Source organism: Mus pahari, chromosome 10 (assembly GCF_900095145.1).
Source record: "Mus pahari chromosome 10, PAHARI_EIJ_v1.1, whole genome shotgun sequence".
NCBI lineage: Eukaryota > Metazoa > Chordata > Mammalia > Rodentia > Muridae > Mus > Mus pahari.
The window spans coordinates 91810864-91829021 of NC_034599.1; the positions used below are offsets into that span (position 1 = coordinate 91810864).

At 49.8% G+C, this 18158-nt stretch overlaps 1 protein-coding gene across 1 annotated transcript in view; it reads left to right on the plus strand.

Annotated features, from left to right (window-relative positions):
- The first annotated feature begins 700 nt into the window (after positions 1-700).
- Rbp1 (retinol binding protein 1) overlaps positions 701-18158 on the plus strand; it is a 21582-nt gene continuing 4124 nt past the window's right edge. The window contains 4 exon segments of the mRNA XM_021207493.2: positions 701-776; positions 779-867; positions 869-977; positions 1383-1561. Coding sequence (XP_021063152.1) covers positions 716-776; positions 779-867; positions 869-977; positions 1383-1561 — 438 coding nt within the window. The 5' untranslated portion in view covers positions 701-715.

Consider the following 18158-nt stretch of genomic DNA (forward strand, 5'->3'; position numbering starts at 1 on the left):
CAGGACAGCCAGGGCTATACAGAGAAACCCTCTCTCGAAAAAACCAAACAAAAAAAAAGAAAAAGAAAAAAACAAACAAACAAAAAAAAAGGGCAAAAAAATCCAGGAAAGCTCTGCGCTTTCCTTTCCTGGAAGAAGACAGAACCACACGATCCCACAGAATAGTGTCAGTCCTCACGCGTGCGTGGGTTCACCTGGAGCGCTTTCTTGTCCAGTGCACATTTAATACCACCAACTTTGCATTATTTCCTGGAAGAGCTGTGGGCAGTTGCTCTGCTCATCCCTGGAGTTAACCAGATCAGCTTCTTAGGAACCGGCCAGGCCACGGATGCGGAGCTTTAGACAAAAGGCCTGTAAATGGCCTCTTCCTTGATGACGCGAGCAAACCTGAAGGAGACTCGCTTTCAACACTCAAAAGGCTTTTGAAGGACTCCCAGGGGGGTACCGGTGAGAATTCCAGGCGTTTAAAGGACTCCCAAAGGGAAGTAAGGAGGGGTACACAAAAACTAGGACCAAAAGCAACCCTCCCCCTTCCACACCTCCTCTTTCTAGGCTAGGGAGGTGAAAAGAGCAATTGGAAGGTCTGAACTGAAAGAGGCCAGCAGCAGGGACAAACCTGGCCCCCGCACCATCTTCGCCCCCGCCCCTCCCGCACCACCCCGCCCCGCCCCTATCCCCGCTCCGCCTTCTCACCCTGGGAGGAGGGATCGCTTCAATGGACCCTCCTGCGGGCTTTGTGCACTCTTGGAATCCAGCTGTCGCCGCCCCGCGGAGCCCCGTGCCCCCGAGGGCGCCTATTTCCGGGCCGTCCATCACCCGGAGTGCATTGGCAGCCACCGTCCCGGCCGAGCCCACAGCCGCTCCCGCCTCCTTGGTGTCAGGCGATCCCCAGTCTGTCCCCAAAATGCCTGTGGACTTCAACGGGTACTGGAAGATGCTGAGCAATGAGAATTTCGAGGAGTACCTGCGCGCGCTCGGTAAGCGCGGCCCGCGGTTTGCAGCCCCGGGCGCCCCGCAGACCCCAGCACCCCAGCCCAGAGAGCGGCCGCTGGCTGCCAACCAGAGGGCCGGAGATGTTAGGGTTAATTGGTGGCAAGAGTCCGATAGCTCTCCCCGGAGGTAGATAATTCAATCACTAGGGCAGGGCTAGCTTTGCTAGTTTGTTTTTAAAGGTCTGGAAAAAGGGGGACAAAAACAAAACTTTGTTTTTAAAGGAATAAAAATGGAAAGGCAAGGCACAGACAGACGGCCCTCGGAGGCAGCTCAGAGTGAGCTGGAATCCCAACCTTGTTTCGCTACCTAGGAACCCCGCTACCCAGGGAATCCTTCTTATCTGAGTTTTCTTGACAACTCTGCCGCTGCTCTCTCTGCACCCCTTGTAGATGTCAACGTGGCCTTGCGCAAAATCGCCAACTTGCTGAAGCCAGACAAAGAGATCGTGCAGGATGGCGACCACATGATCATCCGCACGCTGAGCACTTTTCGGAACTATATCATGGACTTCCAAGTTGGGAAGGAGTTTGAGGAGGATCTGACAGGCATAGACGACCGCAAGTGCATGGTGAGGCCCCTCGAGTCCTTGGTTCTGTCCTAGAGCTGTGTTAGCTCCTCTGGAGGGAGCGAAGATCTGGGAAACGCTGTGAATCTTCTCTCCCAGCCCCAGAGCCCCAGGGTATGCTAAACACACCCTGCAAGTGTTGGTGGCAGGACAAAACCAATTGTTTGGTCAGCTGGGAAGGCTCCAACTCTGCCAGGTGTTCAGACACACATGGCCTCCCCAAGGCTCACCCTAACTGTGAGGAGATAGGAGCTCATGCATTTTGCAGATAAAATCAACTTAATGGATTCCGTAGAGTAGTGGGGAGGGGCCTGGAATTCTTGAACTCTGGCGAGAGCAGGAAGAGAGAAGGCACAGGGAGTCCTCTGCAGTGTTATTCCCCCCCCCCCAAGTGATCTAGTGCCAGGTCTCTGCAGGGAGCAGGGGCACCTTTGCCCCTGCTGGATGTCCCCGGGTTTTCCACTGCAAAGCTGGGATTTGACCAAGGCTCCCCCCTGATACTCACTGAGCCCTGAGCTTACTTTCAACCTTTCCCCCCAATTCCTAACCCTATAGAACAGTAGGCAGCATCCAGGGTCAGAGGAAGAAGCAAGAAGGGGAGAGGAGGCCCTAACCCCTCCAAGAGTGGGAAATTGGTGACCCGAAGACCCCAATTAGCAATACCACAGCAGACTCCCGGAAGGTCAGCCAGCCTCAGGCCTCTGTCAACATTCTGGGATTTCTCGGAGGTCAGCAGACTCCCAGTGTCTGTTGCATGGTCTTCTGTCCAGACCTAGCTCGTGTCTGCTTCCAGGAGCTGCCCTGCTTTGCAGGAAGCGGGAGCATGCTACCCTTTCTCACTTGCCAAGGGCATTTATAGTGGCCTAGTGTATACCTCGGTCCCACCACAGCTCAGGGAAGGGGCAAATGGGAACTCCCTACGAAGCCAGTGACTACAGGGAAGAAAATTGCAGGAGTAGGGTTTTGAACCTTCTTGTGTTGAAGGCCACACCCCGCCCTACACTCAACCAGGTTCCTGTGGACAAACAGCCCTTTCAGGGACAGTATAGCTAAGTTCTCAAGGACCGTGACTGAAGAGGGTTAAGGGTTGGCAGGAGGACCACTTAGTCTTACCTGCTTTATTCTTTGGGAAGCCATCAGACGAGTGTCTGAGCCTGCCATTGGGATGATAGAACAAGTAACCAGTTGGCAGTGTACTCAGAGAGATTGCGGGAGGGAGAAAACTACTATTCTAGAACAATACCATGCTCTAATGCAGTGGTTCTCAACCTGTGGGTCGCAACCCCTTTTGAGGGCCATATATCTGATATCCTGCATTTTTCCATTGCCTATTTACATTACGATTTATAACAGTAGCAAAACTGCCGTTATGAAGTATCAACCAAAATAATTTTATGGTTGGGGATCACCACCACATGACTATATTAAAGGGTCAAGCGTTTGCAAGGTTGAGAACTGATGCTCTAGTATCTCCAGGCACCAGATGCTTATAGTCAAAAAGGACACCTTCAGACAGGGACTGACTTCTCTCTATTGTCCTGGACTGCTTCTGGGCCACTACCTGGAATTCACATCAGATGTGTGTTTATTGGGGGGTCACTGCAATTCTGAATATGCTGGCTTGTACTTGATTAATTATTGTCATTGATCACCTAGTAATACTAGGTCTACTGTGTGCCTGGTGATGCCATAGTTTACGTTAATTCACCAACTTTATACATAGAGCTTCCTCCTGTGTTAACCTTGGGGCAAGGTTTACCTAAAGGGCAGAGGAAAGTCAGAGCAAGCAGCCTGCCTCCCTTGAATGTGGTCATGACACCAGGAATACACAGAACAGCAAAGCACAGTCAGTGACATCCAGGAACACACAGTCTTTGTGCGAGACAGACACACAAAGGTCATAACAGCCTGCGCTATGAAGACAAAGGGAGGCGAGTCACGGGCAGGCTGGGGTATGTGTGTCCTGGGGTTCTGGAGGAGGTCCCCACTGCACTAGGCGGGAAGGCATGGGGTATGGGGGAGGGTTTGGAGCACAGAGGGAATGGCAATGACTGCCTCTTCTTAGACCTCCCTGGTAGGTGAACAAGCAAGGGATACTGCTCAAGCACGCAGGGTAATGCTGGGATGATGTCACTGTTATCTTTGCTGCTGCGAGACTCACTGGCATCGCTCTCTGGGAGGAGGGGTTGCTATCCAAGTTGGGGTCACAGTCCGTACCCCACAAATGCAGGTTCAGATGCCTGTCCTGGATAAGCCAGTTTTAAAAAGACAAATTGAGTAGTAAAGAAAAGTAAAGGGAAATTCAGTCATTGTGACCACGCTGGGAAAAGGGACAAAGGGATCCAGTAACCCATCTCCCCAAGTCCATCTTGGGGTCCTGAAGTAATAAGGGCACGTCTAAGCAGTCCTGCCCAGGTGTGTTCGTTCTCAGCACTGACCGTCTCTGTCTCTCCTATAAGAGGCTGTGACAAGTGGCTAATCTTCCCGTTTACCTCCGGCTGACCAAGGCTTAGACTTTCTTTTTGCCAGAATAGGATTTCTGAGGGGATTCCAATCTCTTGGGGATAAGAGTGTGGGAGTGGGGCCTGGGAAGGCTTAGACTAGGGGAAGGGGTCCAAGGCAGTCACTGTAGTGTGATCAGGACAAAGAAGCACCCCTCCTTGGCCTGGTCAATGGTCAGAGAGAGTTCTCATGACAAGTAAGTCTGATCAGGGGCTGGTACGACAGACAGGAAGTAGCTGTAGCCAGCCCAACAAGAAAGGAATGAAAGAAAAGCCACGGGCAAGAAAAGTGTCTGGTTTAAAAAATAATAATAATAATAATATTGTTTCAGACCTGCTTCTCACTGGGTTCTAGGCTCAGCCCAAGGAAAGGGATAGCTGCCATCCTGGGTGCCCAGGACCATGGAGGACAGATACACATCTGTGGGTCATCGATGGTAGAAGTAGAAGATGAGGGGGCACAGGGCTGGGGTTCAGGGAGCTATGGTTAGGGACAGCCCCCCAGGAGGGGCCACCTGAGCAGGGTCCTGAATGTGGGAAGGGGAAATGCACAGACCAGACCATGCACAGTGAAGCCCGGAGCTCAGGAAAGGTCTGGGTGAGAGGAAGCTGCCCCGCGACACCCGTTGCTCTGCAAGGGTTGTATGTAGCTGTGTATGCAAAAACATGGCAGAAGGACCTCGGTGATGAGGATCTGCAAAGGGACCTACATGTGACCTGACAGGCCAGCAGGGAGTCTTTACAGAACAAGGCGGAGCCAGGCTAACATTCCTCTCCAAAGGGCCAGGAGGCTGCTGGCGCAATGTCTCTGTTTCTTCCTCTACTTGGGGAATCTTATCTGTGTTTGGAATGGCAGCCAAAGATGGAATCCAGCCTGCAGATGTATTCTGTTTGACCTGCACGGTGTTGGAGCTGGTTACCAGCGAAGGCCAGGGATTCTAAGATTTCACAGGGAGAAGGAAAACAAAACAAAAGAAAACCTACGTCTGGCTGTTCTTACAAAACAAAACATTAAAAGCTGAAAGCGCCAAGCTTGGGTTCTCTCCCTACTGCGTGGGTCTCTTGGGCACTTGCCAGTGGCCCCCCTGTATGTGAGCAGCTTGGCATCATCCTTATCCACCTTGGTACCCGAGGTCCAGGGTCAGGTAGCCATTTGTGGTGTTTACTCTGCCACCCCTGCTTTGGGGGAAGGTGGCATCTCGCTATACTGGTGCCTGTATAAAAAAGCACAAATGAGGTACACAGGACCATAGGTCACTGGCTCTAGCTTACCTCCCCTGCCACCCTCGACATGGTCTAGAATTGCATGAGCTGTCTCGTGTCCCTGGAGCTCTTAGCCCACATTTCCAGTCTGGTCAGTAAAGATGCTTCAGGACCAAGGTGCAGCAGCCCCCTCGAGACTGGTAGATGTTTAGAAAGGCTGGTTTGAACCCAAGAGATGCCCAGTCTCCTTTGTACACACTGTGCAGTATCAGACAAGAGACCAACCATGAGTTTCAGATACAATCAACCTGAATAGGTCTATCTGGGTGGGGCTCGGACAGGTAAGTGTTCTTCAGCCTGAAATAGAATCCACACTTCAGGTCAAGACAGTCCCTGAAATCATTCCGATCTTGTCCTCAGCCACCCCTCTCCGTAATGAATGAATCCTATGGAATGAGACTGAGCCTCTTAGGAACCAGCAGTGAGCCTGGTTCTGCATACTGGTGGCATAAGGGCCATTTGTCATTCCGCAGTGGACACCAGGTTGGGGTTTCCCTGGAAGAGGCCTCTTTGTTCACTCAGCTCTGACACCGCCTCCCTTGGCTTTGGCCTGGCCTTCATATCTAGCTTTGAACTCAGGATGACCCCTCCACGGGGGCCTGCCTTTCACTCCCAGCACTTGGCTCTCTGCTGCTTTCTTTGTTTTTATTATAAAAGGGAAGGGGGAAGAAAATCAAATAGCGGAAGAGAACGAAAGGGAAGGAAAGGGCCCCTTCCCCCACTCAGCCCGTACCCTGCTCCTCAAAAATTATTACTGCTACAGTTTCCAGTGGGTCTCTCTGGAAAGGCTTGCCCCATGTGTCTGTGTACCAGTTGGTCAGCTAGCCAAAGGAGCAAGCCAAGGCTGAAAAGGAGGAAGAGGCAGAAGAGGAGGAAAGAGGAGGGGAGGAGAGGAGAGGAGAGGAGAGGAGAGGAGAGGAGAGGNGAGAGGAGAGAAGAGAAGAGAAGAGAAGAGAAGAGAAGAGAAGAGAAGAGAAGAGAAGAGAAGAGAAGAGAAGAGAAGAGAAGAGAAGAGACAAGAAGAGATGGGGAAATACCATTTTTCTGGGGAAATACCATTTTTCTGCACATAGTTTTTTACTCCGTGATATGTTTTAGGCACCTCTCTTTCTCCCCACTTTCAGATGTTTTTCAATCTTTTTTCTTTTAAGCCATCTGTGTTTCCTTCCCTTCCCTCCCTAACTTCCTTGCAAACACTCACTTATGCCCATTTATCCGTTCATCCAGCCAGGCATTCTAATTATATGTGGCAACACATGAAATCCATCAAAAAGAAAAAAAAAAAAAAAAAAACGCTGTTAGCACTCCGGTTTAAAGTCTTGCCAACTTCCTGATCCTGTTCTTGACCCATTAAAGAGATCTTTGGGTTCTTATGTTAACATGTATTCATGCCAGTGGTGAAATTAATGCCTCAGGCTACAGAGCGTCGGAGCTGTTGGATTTGGGAGCCTTCTGAGAGTCACCCCTGCCCAGACCAGGCCCCAGTATTCAGCTGGGTCTTTTCCAAGTCCTCAACACAGGATCTCTTTCATTTCCTAGCTAAAGTTCTCCCAACCTTTGAAATCGGTGTCAGCAGCATGCTTTTGAGGATTATAGAAAGAAGAATTAAAGCAACCAAACAAAATTTACAAAGTAGCTTTCAGGACTCACGCTGACTTTTGAAGATTGGAGTTTTGCAGGGCCGGAGCAACTGGATCTTCACTGCGCCTGCACCAAGAGCTCTCCCCACTCTCCCCACAGTTCCCTCTTTGGTCCTCATAGCAAGTGCTCTTCAGCAGGGATCATTTTACCCACTCCATAGATGAAACTCTGAGGCTTGGAGAACATGCCTCCCTAATTCAAGCTCAAGGTTTCTGACTGATGTGTTTGTGAAGATCTCTGCCCCAAGGTCTGTAAGGTGAGCAGTGAGCGTCCTAAGGGTTGGGGGACCTAGGATGGGTAGGAAGAGCTGATGTTACTGTCAGCACAGCTGGCTGTGGTGTGCAGGCAACAGATTAGACACCCCACTTCTGCTTCCTCATTTGCAAAATGGGCATCGTGATTGCTGCTCTGCCTGGCTCCCTGGAGTCAATTCTGAGGACCACAGAGATAATACACATTGCCTTTGCCAATACCACCTGCAAAATAGGACCAGTGCCCCTGTAGGCACCAGGATGTGAGGATCACGACACAGTCATCTAGGAGGGCCAGCTGTGGGTTGAAATCAGTTACAACTGTTTGATTTTCTTTCTGTCCATCAGCGCTTCCTTACCATCATCTAGAGAGTTACTCTTTTGTCCTGTGAGAGTTCCTCACTCCCTTGCTGGGTCCTAGAGGGTCCACCCATGCAGCACACCACCTCTGATGGGATGCTGCTGCCAGGGTGATGCAGGAGACCCAAACTGGTCCCATCTCACCCTGCCTAGGATTCAGGAGAGAGAGAGAGAGAGAGAGAGAGAGAGAGAGAGAGAGAGAGAGAGAGAGAGAGAGAGAGAACCAAATGAAGGAAAAAACAAGATAAAGTCAGGAATGCAGGCGTTCAAATGAAGGAGAAGAGGGAGAGAAGAAGGTGGGAATGTTATAGGAGTTCTCAATGCTAATATTATTTCCCATACAGTTAAGCTATCAGAGCATCTTTCTTTCTCCTTCAGCCCTCTGAGCTGATTTCCTGTCTCCTGTATCTGGACACATCCTTGGACACGGAGACCCCAGAGCTCCCGGGCTAACCACCCAACATTAGTTTTCACACACTTGAGCCTGTCTTACCCACAAGGTTCTCATTCAGAGCCCTGGGGTGGGGCTCAAGTCCCCTGATGCTGCTGATGTTGATGGCTCAAAGGACTGCGCTGCTGATACTGTGAGGAGCAGCTGGGCTCAGGGAAAGAATTGTGTTACTTCCACTAAAGCCACTCACATTTGGGGGGGGGGGTGTGAATGAGTGATGACAGATACGGTCCTGTCCCGTTGACGGACAGGGTCAAGCACTGCCTGCGGATCCTTGCAAGAAGCCATGACAGTTAGGGTCCCAGTGAACCAGGTATGCAACTGAATGTGCAGATGCACAGGCAAAGTGGCTCTAGACAGGGAATGGCAGAGCGTTTAGGTTAGGTTGTGAATTTGAATTCTGTTTCCACATTCCATCTGGGAGCCTGAGGATTCTCTCAAGGTGGACTTGCTCTCCATGGCAGCTAGGTTTCAAGAATGAGAGTCTCAAGAGAGGAAGGCAGATGCGTAATGTGTGTGACTTTTTTTTAATTTTTTTTATGAGCTCTGAAGGCGCTGTGGTCAGTCAGCTTTCCATTGCTGTAACAAAAATACCTGGGCTGATCTACTTAAAAAGAAGAAGGGTTTCTTTTTGGCTTGCATGCAGCCTTGCACATTGGTGGTTAGTTGGTACTGTTCCTTCTGAGCCTGTGTCGAGGTGGTAGGCCACGGAGGAAGCTCAATGCAGGGGATGGCTATTCACCTAATGGCCAGAATAAAAGCAGAGTTCCAATGTCCCCTTCAAGAGTATATCCTCCTATCACCAGAATTCATCCAAGCTGGCCTTGATTCTTAAAAGTCACACCACCAGCTGGGCAGTGGTGGCGCACGCCTTTAATCCCAGCACTTGGGAGGCAGAGGCAGGCAGATTTCTGAGTTCGAGGCCAGCCTGGTCTACAAAGTGAGTTCCAGGACAGCCAGGACTACACAGAGAAACCCTGTCTCAGAGGGAAAAAAAAAAAAAGTCACACCACCTCCCAGTAGGGCCAGGCCTTGAATACATGGAGCTTGAGGGACACCTATCCAAACTGTTCCATCTCGTGGCTACTCTCCTGTTTTCTGTTGGTGGTAAGAAAGGCTCACCCATCTTCCACAGGAAAGGATCCAGGCTCCACATCTGAATAAGCAGGGTGTGGCGGGGCTCTAAACAAACACTGACTGCTGCTTCAGGAGAGCTGCCTGTGCTGTAAGCATGACAAGCTGTCACCATGGCCTCTGGCACACTGTGACTGCCCAGTGGGTCTGGAGCCTGTTTCTCTGGCTAAGCTTTGAAGGTCTATCCAGATTGGGCTGTTTGGTAGCTGACTAATGTGAGTGGGGCTCTGCAGGGGTGGGAGAGGAGGCACAGTAGGTGTGCCTGAGCCTGCCCTTTGTACTTAGGGTAGGGATTTCTCACCTCTGGGGCCCAGTTCAGGAGAGCATCCTGTGGCCTGGAAAGGGACAGTTAGCCCTCTTGGGAGGAAACCTCTTTGCCCTCAAGCAAGCCAGCACTTGTTGAAAAGTCCTGCTAGAATCCCCATTGTTAAAGAACAGGGGGACCCAGAGAGTTTGTGCTTTACTTTTGACAGTCATTTCAGTGACAGTAAGCTTAAGTCCTTTCCCCCTGGGCTCAGGAGTTTAGTGGCGTACTTGACTTGGAGTTAATTGAATACACTCCAAAGAGTATTTCACCTAATAAGGGCTATGCCCAGTCCAGCAGTCCCCTCTCTGGGAACCCATCAGTCACCTGTTTGTCTAGAACCCTGCCACACCCTGTCCTTTGTGTAAATTAAACTGTATTACATTGCTTGGCAGGCACACACACACACACACACACACACACACACACACGGTGGGGGGGTGGGGACATATGGGGGGAGGGCAGTACACTAGCTTGCCCAGGTATCTGTCTTACTGACTGTAAGCCTTCGTTAAAGTGCATTTATATCGTTAACTCTTCTGCCTTGTTTTGGGGTTTCCTCCGATACACAGACACCCAGGATGGTACCTCGCATACAGGGACAGTACTGTCCCTTTCCTTCCTTGTACCCCACCAGCCTTCCTTCTGCTTTTCTGATGGGGGAGAGGCCCTCTGGGAATCACGTGTAAATGAGATGGATGTACAGAGAAGGATGGACGGAAACAGGCTCCACAAGCATCTCCCCCTCCTTCACAGTGGAATTGTCTCACAGTCAGCCAGGAAGGGAAGAGACCTGTGTCTGACAATGGGCTGTGAGTCAGAAAATCACCTTACCCTCTGACTCAGACAGCCCACACATGGGTTATATTCCAGGAAAACTCCCCCCCCCCCGTTAAGTTTGCACAAAGGTATCTGTGTGCAGTTTCCTGATTTAAATAATAATAATAATAATATTAATCTGTCAGCCGCCATAGGCACAGCCCTGAGAGCCTTGTGTCCATTGATGGGGGGGGGGGGTGGGCTGTGCCTTCCCACTTCCCACTCTGGGAGGGGGAACTCCACCAGGGTCACACCACTTTGTGTAAATGCTGCCTCTGGGCTCCAGCTTTAGATAATTTGTGAGTTTTGCTTTCCGTGTGGCTCAGAGAACAAGCTGTCTCCTGCCGGCTTTCTAAATACCGAATAAGCGTGGTGCCTAGAAAGACTGGCTTTTTTACTTCCAGAGACCACTACCCAGCCGCGTAGACGGTTGCTGTGAAGATAAAAGCGTTCAAGAACAATTCCTCAACCATTTCCAAGGACTCTGCTTTGTAACATCCATCTCTCCTCTTTCTGGCTGCACTGCTCAGAAGTTCTTGCCTGGAACAACAACAAGAACAACAATGAACAACTCTCGCGCTTGCTGTGTGCCAAGCGCAGCACTTCCTATGGACGGGCTCGTTTAATACTGCATCTTTTCACAATCACCTCCCTTCTCCCACTGTCCAGACTCCAGCCCATCCTTCCCATCTTCCCTGGGAACCTGACCATACTGCTCCCCAGTTAACACCTCCAGGAGCTCCTCAGTGCTCACAGCCCTATGACCAACCAAGGAGATAGCCTCTTGCCTGTCCACTCCTTGCCGCACACCTTACACGCCTGGCCCCATCCTCTGTGTGGCCTTCCTTTGCTCGCTCTGCTCACTTTTCTGGGATGGTCTGTTTTGCCTCTTTTTGGAAGCATAGTTCCCCAATGAGAGAAGGGTAGAGAGCTAGCTCAGGCTCACCTGCTCTGTTGGCCATCATGCCGCTGTCCTTCCTTATGCCCCAAGCTCCTTCTCTGCAGGGACATCTCTTAGGACACCTGTGACACTTGCTGATGTATGTGAGATTCTAGATGGCTAAGACCTTCCTTCCTTCTGCATCTCAAGACCCAGCATGATAGGGTCTAGTGTATTTGTTAGATGAGCATTAACTGAGACAGCAGAATGGTATAAAAGGTTGACATTGACTATATACAAGATCTACTCTAATCCAATTATTAATAGACTATGTCTATCTAGTATTTTGCCTCTACCAGGCATTCTTCTAAGCACTTCCTATGTGTTGTTGCTGTTGTTGTTGTTGTAGTTGTTGTTGTCATTGTCGTTGTTATCCTTACAACAATTCTGTGAAGATGGTGCCCAGATTCTTCCTATGTTGCATATGAAGAAACTAAGATGCAGGACAGATAAAGGTACCCAGTGGATTTGGATCCAGGCAGTGTGACTCCAGGTGGTTAGCAAAGAGAGATGTGACTGTTATCCTAGGGGTCAGAGCTCTGGGTCAATCTTTGAGCTTTGGAATCTAAAATGCAGGGGCTCTTCATGAGGCAATGCTATGGGATGAGTTCATCAAGAGGCAGGGGAGTAAGGTTCGTATAGATGTCTGTTCTTCCCAACCACAGAGGCCACAGGGCTCACTGAGAAGCCCAAGTTCGAGGGAGGCAATTATCCCATGTCTTCCTGTACACCTTTTTTCATCCGTGCTCCACTCTGTCTAGAAGTCAGTCATGACCTGTTAACTGTGAAGCCTGACCTCCTTTGAAATCTCCTCTCTGTGGGAACCACTGCCCTAGGGAAAATTATTTCCCCCTCTCTGAGCCTCGACTAATCTGTAAAATAGGGGTAATTAGAGAATTGGGGATAACTGCTTCTCAGTGAAAGTTAGGTGAGGGGGGGTGGGAAAAGCCTTCAGAGCAGCCGATCTGTCAGGAAGGGCTGTAACTATCTACCCTCCCACCCGGTAAACTGTCACCTCAGGAGATAAATTCTAAATATGAGGGATGCCTGGCCATCCAGGGAAGACATAATAGGAGAGTGGAGGGTTTAAAAGGCACTCCTTACCACAGACCAGGCTGGGCGAAGCCAGCAATGGACCAGGCTGTTGCTGACCCAGGAGTGTGCAGCCCTGCGTGGAAACACCCATGTTTGAGCTGATGCTATTCTTTCTGGCGGAGCCATGGCCGCCATTTGCAATGGCTGCAGAGATAGAGAGAATGGCTCAGGGTCATCTCACCTGAAAGACGTAGAGATGTATAAACAGACTACACTGCAGCCCGCCGGATGGAGATCCATGGTGGAAGGTGGCCCTGTGGGAGTAGAGGACAGGCTGTGAGCTCAGAGTCTAACAGGAGGAGATTTAAACCATGACCCATCTTCTATGTCCCTGTCTATCATGACTCATTTCCCAGACATTTGAAGCCAGATGACACCTAGGGATGGTAGTGGGGGACACTCTGTAAAGCTTGTCTGTGGAAGAAGTGGCAGCCACATTGAGTGCTTTGTCTTGTGGACAGAGGTTGTTCCATGATAGTCATTGAAAACTACCAGCATGTTCCTAGAATGGCTTTTGCCTTTCATTCATTCAAAAATCAGTTGTGTGAACTTTTCTGCCACAAAGTAGTTATTGGCATCCCACATGTGGTAAGAAGATCTCAGACACCCCCCTCCCCCGCCCCAGGAACTCTCTGCTGACCTGTGCATTCTTCCCTGGTTTCTAAGAACATGTCTTCTATTCTGAGTGTACCTTACTTCTGTTCACTGAGAAAGGCCAGCAGAGCCCATGGACTCCCACAGAAGGCGCAAGGATTCAGGTGGGTCATCCTCTCCCGGATCCCACTTCCTCCTGCCTTTAGCACATTTCCTCACGTTAAAAGAGCCAGATCAGCTTGGGCTGGAGCTCTAGCAGGGGCTAGACTTTCCATAAGAGCTGCATTTAGCCAGCTAAAGCCCCAAAGACACAAGATGAAGAAGTAGACTGTAAGCCTTCTTAGCAAATTCTGCTTTGGAGGTGCCAGGTCCAGCCTTATATAGGAGAACAGGAGATTCTAGCCCAGGAAGGCCCGCTTCTCTGTGCAGCCCTTCTCTCTTGACTTGCATGCATCTCCTAGGCTAATCTCTCTGTCGGGGATTCCTTCTCTCTCTCTCTCTCTCTCTCTCTCTCTCTCTCTCTCTCTCTCTCTCTCTCTCTTTCTCTCTTCCTCCTCCTCCTCCTCTTCCTCCTTATCCCCCTCCACTTCCCTTTCTCCTTTTCCTCCTCCTCTTCTCTGTGTAGCCTTTTTGTAGACCTCAATTTGTAGACCAGGCTGGCCTCAAACTCAGAGATCTACCTGCCTCTGCCTCCCAAGTGCTGGGATTAAAAGCACGCACCACCCATGTTCTCCTCCTCAGAATCCTGTGGCTCTTTCTGACATCCGTTCCAGTCCTTCATGGCTATACCTCCTCCAGGCTGCCCCTACCTCAGGCTGATGAGCAATCCCCTGCTTTCAGACCTGCAGCATATCAACTACCTAAGACCTACCATCCTTGAGCAAGTTTCTCTCATCTTGTCTTTCCTTTACCTCAACTTTCTCTCAAGCAGCCGGAATGCAGGAGGTAGCAAGGGGGCTGGACCATGGCTGCCGAATGCTGTTTCCTGCAGAGCCAGGCTACACATCCTCCTCATGTAAGGCTCAGCTGAACCCAGGGGACTGCAGAGCACAGTCACCGACAGCTCCACAGCTGGGTGACCTCAGTCCTCAGACTGCACAGGGTCTGGAGGAGTCAAAGTGAGGTGCTTCATAGCCTGTTCAGCACCCTGCTGAGTATCCGTCCTGGTCACCATGGTGACTGTGGTGGTGGTAACCATGATACGATGCTGTCACTTCAACCAGGAAGCCTTCCAGGTGCCTAGACAGAGTTGGGTGACACAGACCTCTAATATTCTCCAGCCCAGCCTCTCGCCTGCTCCTCAGAACCTCAGTCTCAGTGGTAACCCTGGCACTGTAATGGTCTAACCTGAGTCAAGGCCCTTTCTAAAAATGATTGGGCGGAGGGCTGGGGGGGGGGGAAGAAACTAATGTGCCAAGATTATTAATCAGAACATATTAACATATTGTTTATCCTAAGACTTGTGATACCATTAGCTGTTAACATCTTCAGGGTAGAAATGAATGTCTTCATTGAATTCTCTTGTGCCCTCAAAGGTCTTGTTATGACAACATATATTCATAGTGGCTGTTTTTAGTGGTCTTTGTGTCTCTAGTTACTCATTAACATTTTAAAGCCTTATTAATTTGGTTTTCATCTGTGTTCACAGTGAGTTGGCTTTCTCCCCTCAATGTACTGATTTGGGGTAATTTTAAGGAATTCCAGCAGGAGAGGACTAGACAAAGAGAAGCCACTACCTACCCATTGAGCTTCTCAGTGTGGCAGAATTGAGTGCGGTCAGCCCCACCAGCAGGCTGAAGTTTAGGAATCTTTTGTTTCTCTAACCCCTGCGGATTAATGAAACATTGTTGCAAGCTCTCAGGACTGGGTCTCACGTGTTAGGACTTTCCTACCCCTCCACCCAACAGCTTGTTTAATTCAAGCACCAAAGGCTGTCGTACCAGGAACGGAAAGACCCTCCGAGAGAAAATCATGTGTTAAAATCACACTGCAGGAGGCGAGGCAGATCTATATCTTTTAACAACTCACAGGTTGTACACCAGAAGTGCCAACTCACTGTCTGGGCTCTAACTTTTACGCCCAAATCTAAAGAGTGTGGGTGTTGGGGTCAGAGCTGGGTCAGGTCGGGCTCCAGAGCTTGTAGACAAGACTCCCCATAGGAAAGGCGTCTCCTCTTATGACCTGCCTCTGAACCCACAGAGATAAGACTGTCCCAGAGGCGGGTACAGCAAGGGAGACCCTGGCAGTTCTTTGTGGACAAGCGTGGAGAGATAGGAGTGACCAGGCTTCCCTGTCCTTAGAGTGAGTGAGTGAGTGGCAGTATGTGGGAACTTTAATAAATGTCACGTGTTTTCTGAGAGCCACATTGAGTCTCAGCATTTATAGGTCATGTCGGGTCACTGACCGTCACAACCAATACTGGTCACCTGAAGGGGACAAAGGAGCATCAAGACATCCCGGGACAGGGTCACCCCAGCTTTCTGGCTGCAGTGCCAGCTAGGATTTCTGAGTGGCTGGGAGGTGGATAATGGCTTTTGAAGTGACAGTCCCTTGTCAGAGTAGTATAATATTGTCTTCGCTCATCTCTTGGCACAAGGCTTAGAAGTTGCTGACACAGCCAAAGAGATGTGGATTATTGTTCCTTTTTCATAAAAACTTAGGCTGGCTTTGGGTATGAGCAGCTGCCCTGGCCCCCTTGTACCTCCCTGTGGTGCTGAAGTAAGAACTATTGAGAAGCTAAATTACAATGTGACTGTCCACTGCTTTGTCCTTGTATCTGATCTCTATATCTAAGGTGGGGTTCTGAGTCTAGGGTAGCAGTTACACACACACACACACACACCAGCCTCCCCTCTCTTTGAAACTTGAAAAGTGTCAGGAATGTCTTCCTGATTGAAGTCCCCCGCCCCCAGATGCAGATTAACTGGGTTAATCTAGGAAAGTGAATCAAACAACCAAGACCCCTTCAAGTCAGGCATTGAGAGATGGCTGGCTACTGACCTCAGAGGAAGGCCAAAGTCATGGTTTTGGATCTTAGAGTAGATTGTAAGAAGAATTTACACTTGGGATGCAGAGAGGCAGGTGGATCTCTGAGTTTGAGGCCAACCTGGTCTACATATTGAGTTCCAAGTTAGCCAAAGCTGCCTTTCATTTCATTCTGAGTGATTGCCCTTCTCCCTGCAGTTCCTCACACCCCTTTCCTGCTGCTATAGAACGCCAGACTTTGAGTCACTGATACGAATACCATGTAGGCCAGACTGGCCTTAGACCTATAGTGAATCTCTTGCCTCAACCTCTCACGTGGTGGAACCAAAACATATCTGTCTTCTTCCAAAGACTTTAGCAGGTATCTACCAGGTGTCCTGCCATGGCAAACAAGGATGCCCTTGTGATTCTGACAGTCACATAACCTCTCTAACCTCAGATGCCCCACCATGTCCAGCATAGTCGAGAGCAATCTGTGCTCGAAGTTACCTAGGATAAGAATCAAGAGGAGCTTGGTTGGGGCCAGGAAAGGGCTTGGACACTGACAGGTCCAACTGAGGGATCTCTTCCCTGTGTGTAGGGTTCTCAGAAAGACTTCTATATATTAGGCATACATCTGCCCTGGACCTCCTACCACAGTGCCTGATATTCTACCTACCACCAGAAGGCCCCCTGAGCTAAGGTATTACTATTGCTTATATCCAGATATGCCATGGGATCTAGAAAGAATGGCCACAGCCTTAGGGGCAGAAGCCCACCTTACTTAGTGACTATACCAGTCACGGCCATTCTCTGACAGTAGTCCTGGAGGGTGAACGGGTGTGAGTCTGGTGATCCAGTTGGCATGGTTGTCAAGAGCTTTAGCAATTTTTCACATGAGACAGATCCTCCTCAGGACACGTGTTCTGAGGAAATAATGTGCTAAAAGTTTTGTAGATGAGGAAGTCTTATTTATACTGTATAGAATTATAAAGTACCCTAATGTCCCAGAGTAGGTAACCAGCTGAATAATGGTGTGTGTGTTCACTAAAACACCACCAGGGCCCTGAGGGGCTCCTCACTTGTCTGGATGCTCTGCTGGGGCTGTCTTTAAATCATTACTATTTTTGAATAAGAGTCCCTCATTTTCATTTCCCTCTGGCTCTTGCAAATGACGTGGCCATTTTCTCGATAGTACATAACAGTGAAAAGCATGCTTATGGCTACTATTTGTGGAAGTGGAAATCGCCTCTAATAAATAAAGAAATGAGGACATAAAGGCATACACGATGGCAATACTAATCTTCTAAAAGCAGAAATATACAGATATGTTGATAGACGACTGGACAGAAGTACTCTAAAATGTAAGGCAGTTATCTCTGAGGAAGTGAAGTTACATAGACTCGTTTACATTTCTTCTTCTAAGTACAGAGGGTATCAATCTGCCAGCTTTTCTTGGAAGAAAAAACAAAACCCTGTAGCTGAGATCCAGCCAGTCTGTTCATGCTTCAGTGGGGTTGGGAGCCCTCCACCTGCAGAGTGGTCTCTACCTACGCACAGGAACCCACCCGTTCTAAGGAGCTGTTTGAAGCTGAGGGTTCATCTCTCCATCCCTCTCCCCATCCCAAGCCAGGCATGGATGACACCCTGTGCGCTGCTTTTTGCCACATTTGGGACATAACAGCCTTTGCCCACCGCAGTCTCATCAGTCACAGACTGAACTGTATTCTGACCTGACTGACATTGGACTTTTTCAGGATTGAGGCTACACACGTGCCCCAAGCGCATCTCTGACTCAAGGAGAGGAGCTACGAGGCTTCTTGTGCCCCTCGCTCACTGTGAACTGACTCCAGGAATGAGATCAGTGTGCACAGTGGTGCACCCCTGGTTATGCCTGCCTCACTTCTGTCTGTCTGTCTGTGTCTGCTTGTGTCATGCGTGCAGGTGCGCACACGCTATGCCACGCACGTGGAGGTCAGAGCGCAACCTCGGTGGCAGTCCTCACTTTCCGTCTTGTTTTAGCCATGGTCTCTCTTGTTCACAGCTGCTTATGCTAGGCTACTGAGACCACTGGTTTCAGACAGTTCTATCCACCTCCTGCCTGCCACTAGAGTCACACTGGGATTACAGACATGCGTACTACTCATGTGGCTTTTAAATATTAGTTCTGAGGATCCAGGCTTAGCTTGTGTGGCAGGTGCTCTGCCTTCTGAAATGTCAACCCAGCTCACTCGGTCTCTTCCTGTACCTCTCCCTCCCCTCCCCTCCTCTCCCCTCCCCTCC